Source organism: Solanum pennellii, chromosome 11, assembly GCF_001406875.1.
Source record: "Solanum pennellii chromosome 11, SPENNV200".
In the NCBI taxonomy this organism is placed as follows: domain Eukaryota; kingdom Viridiplantae; phylum Streptophyta; class Magnoliopsida; order Solanales; family Solanaceae; genus Solanum; species Solanum pennellii.
The window spans coordinates 63,115,627-63,121,205 of NC_028647.1; the positions used below are offsets into that span (position 1 = coordinate 63,115,627).

Below are 5,579 nucleotides of genomic sequence, written 5' to 3' on the forward strand. Positions count from 1 at the left end.
TGTTTCCATCACTTTTCCAAGAAAAGAACTCTTCAAGATCAAGTCTTTGCCTTTGTTTTTTTTTTTTATTATTTTGCCTTTAAACACTTCTCATTATTTTTTTTCTTCCCTCTTTGGAATTTTCAAAAATAAAGTCCAAAACTTTATAAAGAGCTCTAATTTGCATGGCAATCATTTATTAATATCTTCAAATTACACACTTAAAACTATTTTTCTTTTCTTTTCTTGGATCTTCTTCTTCTTCTTCCTATTCTCTTCTCTTTTTGACTGATAAAGTGACTATTTTTTTTCATTCCCAAGAAAATATTCAAAGTACAAAAGGGTAAAATATCTCTATTTCTCTAACTTTAGATCTGTAAAAATATTGTCTCCCAACAAAGCCTTTTTTCTTGGTTTTTAGTACTATGATTCATTAATTTCTTCAAAAAAAATAAAAATTATGATTAGGCAAAATTGGAATGGAGAAGAATGCAACAATAAGGTGAGGAAAAGGGGTGGATCATCATCATCTTCATCTTCATTAGTACAAAGTTATAGGCTAAAAAGGGCAGTTTTGGTAGGGAAAAGAGGAGGAGGGTCAAATAGTACAACACCAGTACCATTGTGGAAAATGAATTCAAGATCACCATCATTGCAGAATGATAGTGGAAATAGTAGTAAGATATTCAAGAATCTACAGCAGCAAACAGCAAAAGGAACTGTTTCTGATTTGTCAGTTTCAGCAAGAAAACTTGGTGCTACTTTGTGGGAAATCAATGGGGTTGTTCTTCCTATACCTAAAAAGGAGGAGAATTTTTTGAAGTCATCATCAAAATTTGGTGCTCTTGCTTCTCAAATTACTCCAGTTTCTGAGGTGGGGTTCAAATTTTCTTGAGGAAATTGATTCTTTTTTCTGTTTGTGAAGTGGGGTTCTGTTTTCTTGATAAAAATTGATTCTTTTTGCTGGTTTTGTGTTTTCATAGTTCTGTTTATGAAGTGAGGTTCAAATTTTCTTGAGAAAAATTGATTCTTTATCTGTTTATGAAGTGGGGTTCAAATTTTCTTGAGAAAAATTGATTCTTTTTGCTGGTTTTGTGTTTCCATAGTTCTGTTTATCAAGTGAGGTTCAAATTTTCTTGAGAAAAATTGATTCTTTATTCTGTTGATGAAGTGGGGCTCTAATTTTCTTGATAAAAATTGATTGTTTATCTGTTTTTTTGTTTCCATACTTCTGTTTATGAAGTGGGGTTCAATTTTTTTTGATAAAAATTGATTCTTTTTCTGTTTTTGTTGTGTCCATAGTTCTGTTTATGAAGTGGGGTTCAAATTTTCTTGATAAAAATTGAATCTTTTTTCTGTTTTTGTTGTGTCCATTGTTCTGTTTATGAAGTGGGGTTCATATTTTCTTGATAAAAATTGATTCTTTTTCATGTTTTTTGTTGTTCCATAGTTCTGTTTCTGAAGTGGGGTTCAAATTTTCTTGATAAAAGTTGATTCTTTTTTCTTTTCATTGCCATGTTTCTGAGGTTGGTGATCATACTTTTACTAATACATTGGATCCCATTTGAACTCGAAGTTAAGTATGCTTGAGTGAGGGTAGTACTAGGACGGGTGATTTCTGGGAAGTCCTCGTGTTGCATTCTTTCTTTTAACTGCTTTGGTATGTGTTATTTGAGTCGAGAGTCTTTACAGAAGTAGCAAGTCTCTCTATCTCCACGAGGTAGGATAAGATTTGCGTATACTGTATTTTCCACTTGTAAGAATACATTACATATGTTATTCTTGTTGTATTTCTATGTTTCTGAGGTGGGGTTCAAATTTTCTTGAGAAAAATTGCTTCTTTTTTGTTTCCTAACACTGTTTCTGAAGTGGGATTCAAATTTTCTTGAAAAAAGTTGTTTCTTTTTTGAAGTTTTATCCTGATGTTTGTTTTGTGTGTTTGATGGTGAATTTTGGCAGAGAATGGAGAGATCTAACTTGGACAGTGATAGAAGAAGAACTTCAATTGGTTCTCATAGAATTCTGCAAACTGATTTCTCTCTCCAAAATGGTTGCTTGATTGAGGTATCATTAATTCTTATATTATTCTTTGATAAAACAATTCCATTTTGATCTGTTCTTTTGGTTTATCACCCGGAGTCCGATATTTATTAATGGTTCTGATTAATCTAAATTCGCGTCACACAATGACTTTTGATTAAGGATAAACGGATCATATCCATCCCCACCACAAACTACACTGTTCTGTATAGTTTTTTTTATGACAGCAACTTAAAATAATTTCGATAATTCTACAATCCCTCTAGTTTGAACCGATATTCAGTATTGAGCTAAGAAGGGCGAAAAGACGAACTTATTATCCATCGAGTTTTAAACTACACTGTTGTAAAAACAAAATAGTAGAGTCATTTCATATTATAAATGGCATCTTGGATGTGTGCATCTTGGCCACTACAATGTTTCAATTTAGGAAGTAGACAAATTCTATCATTGTCATGGAAAGGGACCAATAATGTAAGTTGGTGTCTATTTCAGGTACCATCAGAGTCAACATGTCATATGTTTTTATATCCAACACTTTAAATCTTGAATTGATATAATGTTGTTATCTTTTGTTTGTCATGTGCTATTTGTGACAATATTGTCACAAAATATCTTTGGTTTAGGCTATAACTAAGTTCTTTTGCCATCTATTTACTTTGCATTAGCAATTTTTGATACAAAGTACAAAAAAATGCAGGTTGATCAGACACAGAATCGTGGATCGAGTGTTGATAGGCATCGGTTGAAGGATGTCAAGAATGGACTCTCTGCGTCTAAGGAGTTGTTGAAGGTTTTGAATCGTGTGTGGGGTGTTGAAGAGCATCAATCGGTATGTCTATCCCTTTTCTCAGCTATGAAGGCTGAGCTTGATCGTTCGTGTATCCAGGTGACTAAGTTGATTCATGAACAAAGATATAATAACTACCATGGTGAAGTTGATGTCCTGTTGAAGCAGTTTGAGGAAGAAAAGACGTCGTGGAAGTTGAAAGAGCAAGACAAGATTTACGCGGCTATTACATCTATAGCCAAGGAGCTCAAGGTAGAGAAGAAGTTGAGGAAACAAACCGAGAGGCTAAACAAGAAGCTCGGTAAGGAATTGGCTGACACGAAAACTTCTCTGTCTAAGGCAACGAAAGAGCTTGAAGGCGAAAAGAGGGCAAGAGAGATATTGGAGCAAGTGTGTGATGAATTAGCTAGAGGTATCGGAGAAGACAGAGCTGAGGTAGAGGAATTGAAGAGACAATCGGTTAAAGTTCGTGAGGAGGTTGAGAAGGAAAGAGAAATGCTTCAACTAGCTGATGTTTTACGCGAGGAAAGAGTTCAAATGAAGCTATCGGAAGCCAAGTATCAATTCGAGGAGAAAAATGCAGTTGTGGATAAGCTAAGGAATGAGCTCGAGGCCTACTTGCGATCCAAAAATGGACAAGAACATGGTGGTGAGTCTCCGAATTATGAAAGGATCAAGGAACTCGAGAGGCATTTGAGAGAAACACTTCCAAGCACATGTTATTACCAAGATAAAGAGAAGGAAAACGGGGAAGTCCTCGATGATGATGACGATGACAATGATTCAGCAGATAGCGATCTTCATTCAATCGAACTAAACATGGACGATAACACCAAAAGCTACCAATGGTGCAGCACTCTACAAGACAATCCAAAGAGATCTTCGGTTTCTGAAAAAAGCAAAGGGAGGAGGTCCATCTCAGAGAAGTTCCCGAGACAGAGTATTTCCATAGAGAGGGAAACATCAGATGGCATAGAATGGGAATTCTCCGCGGGAGGAGGTAAGGAGAACATGTCCACGTTTGATACATCCGATAAAGGGAGATCAAACTTTCATGAAAACGGACCAATCTTTGATTTCTCTTCTCACGTTTGGAAAAAAGACTGCGAAGATGAGATAGAGAGGTACAAAATGATCAAGGATCTTCGAGACCATATCGTATCTGCTTCACAGAAAACGCCATCTCAACAAAGCTTTTCGAGTCCAACTAAGAATTGGAACCAACAGAATTTGCCTTCTAGTGATGCAGAAAGAGTGATCAATGAGGCATATGCTGTCTTACAAGGTGCAAATTGAAGAAATATTTTATGATGTTTGATACATTGTTTTTTACATAATTAAATGGAAATATTTTCTACTGTTCTTTTCTTTTTTTTCTTAAAGCAATATAGTTAAAAATCTAAGGTTAATACAATTTTGTGGTTTGCTCCTTTGTATGACATATAAAAATGTACAAATTTTTGCTACTCTTCTTTTGGTAACAAAGATGTTATATGTTCTTTTAAGTATATTACTATCTTGTGAACATTTTTATCTTTGATATTACTATGACTCGAGGGTTCATCAGAAATAATAACGTCTCTATCTTCACAAGGGTGAGGTTGCGTACATCCACTTTTTATCAGACTTTATTTGTGATATTACGCTGGGTATGTTGTTGTTGCTGCAATAGTACTACGACTTGTTCATCTTTAATTTCTTTTATCAATATATTCATTTTTATCCTCTTGGTTGGTTTCGAGTTGGATATCTATATAGTACTCCTAAAACACGTGAATTTTTTATGAAAATCTATCGTAAATACTGAAGTTCTGACAAAATGTCTGTCTGAAAAGCTTTCGACAAGAAAAAATTCGTGTTTTTGGTGGTCATATGAGTATAATTTATATGATTTCGATTATCGTTAGTTACTGCTTCCTATGTTTAGATTGCTTTGTCATGCTCTCTAAAGTATTTTGTCATAACTTTTCCACTTCATCGTTTCTTTCCTTCTTTTTTAAACATCGTAATGGTTAATTAAATAGATTCACATTTATTGAAATAAAGGGAATATATGTTCGTTAGTATTAAGAGAGCACAAAGTGATTTGTAGCGAAATCAAAATTTTCACCAAGAGACTCACGAAGATAAAAAAAATAATCTTGACCTTATATATACATAAATTTTCGATGGATGAACTACCTTCCGAATCTAGCTCTGTCCACGACTGTGATATATTGATTAAACACATTATAAGTTCAAACTCTATTGTAAAGAAAACTGAATATTTAAATAAAAAAAGATAAAAAAAATTAAAATCATTATCGTATCGAATTTCGAATTGTTCACCACCTACCTAATCTTTTTAGTGAAATCATTTCTAAAAGCACCTAATCTAAGATTATAACAATCTTCCCATGTGCTTAAGATTATTATTTAAAATCACTAATCAACTCGTTCATACAAAAAGATATTAATTAATCTCCATTTGAGGTTTTAAATATAGTGAAATTGATATTACCATCCCAATTTATTAATTTTATTATTTATTTTTACTATTGAGGAATATGGAAAATACAAAATGGATTTACTAGGAATAAAGGCATGTGATAAATAAATATATTATTAGCTGACAAGACCACGAGCATTTATTCCTTTCAAATTATTGAAAAAAAATTGAAATAAAAAAGAGAAAATGGCAATGATTTTTTTGGTACACTAAAATTAAATCAGAATTATATATATATTATTAATAATAATCATTTAATATATATAAATTATGACCATGTAT

General features: G+C 33.0%; 1 protein-coding gene across 1 annotated transcript; it reads left to right on the forward strand.

The window, feature by feature from the left end:
- Positions 1-4,273, forward strand: LOC107003111 (uncharacterized protein At5g41620). The gene is made up of 3 exons (XM_015201370.2): positions 1-853; positions 1,939-2,043; positions 2,720-4,273. Exons 1-3 carry the CDS (start codon positions 440-442, stop codon positions 4,103-4,105), a joined length of 1,905 nt encoding a protein of 634 aa, XP_015056856.1. The 5' UTR covers positions 1-439; the 3' UTR covers positions 4,106-4,273.
- Positions 4,274-5,579: the final 1,306 nt, after the last annotated feature.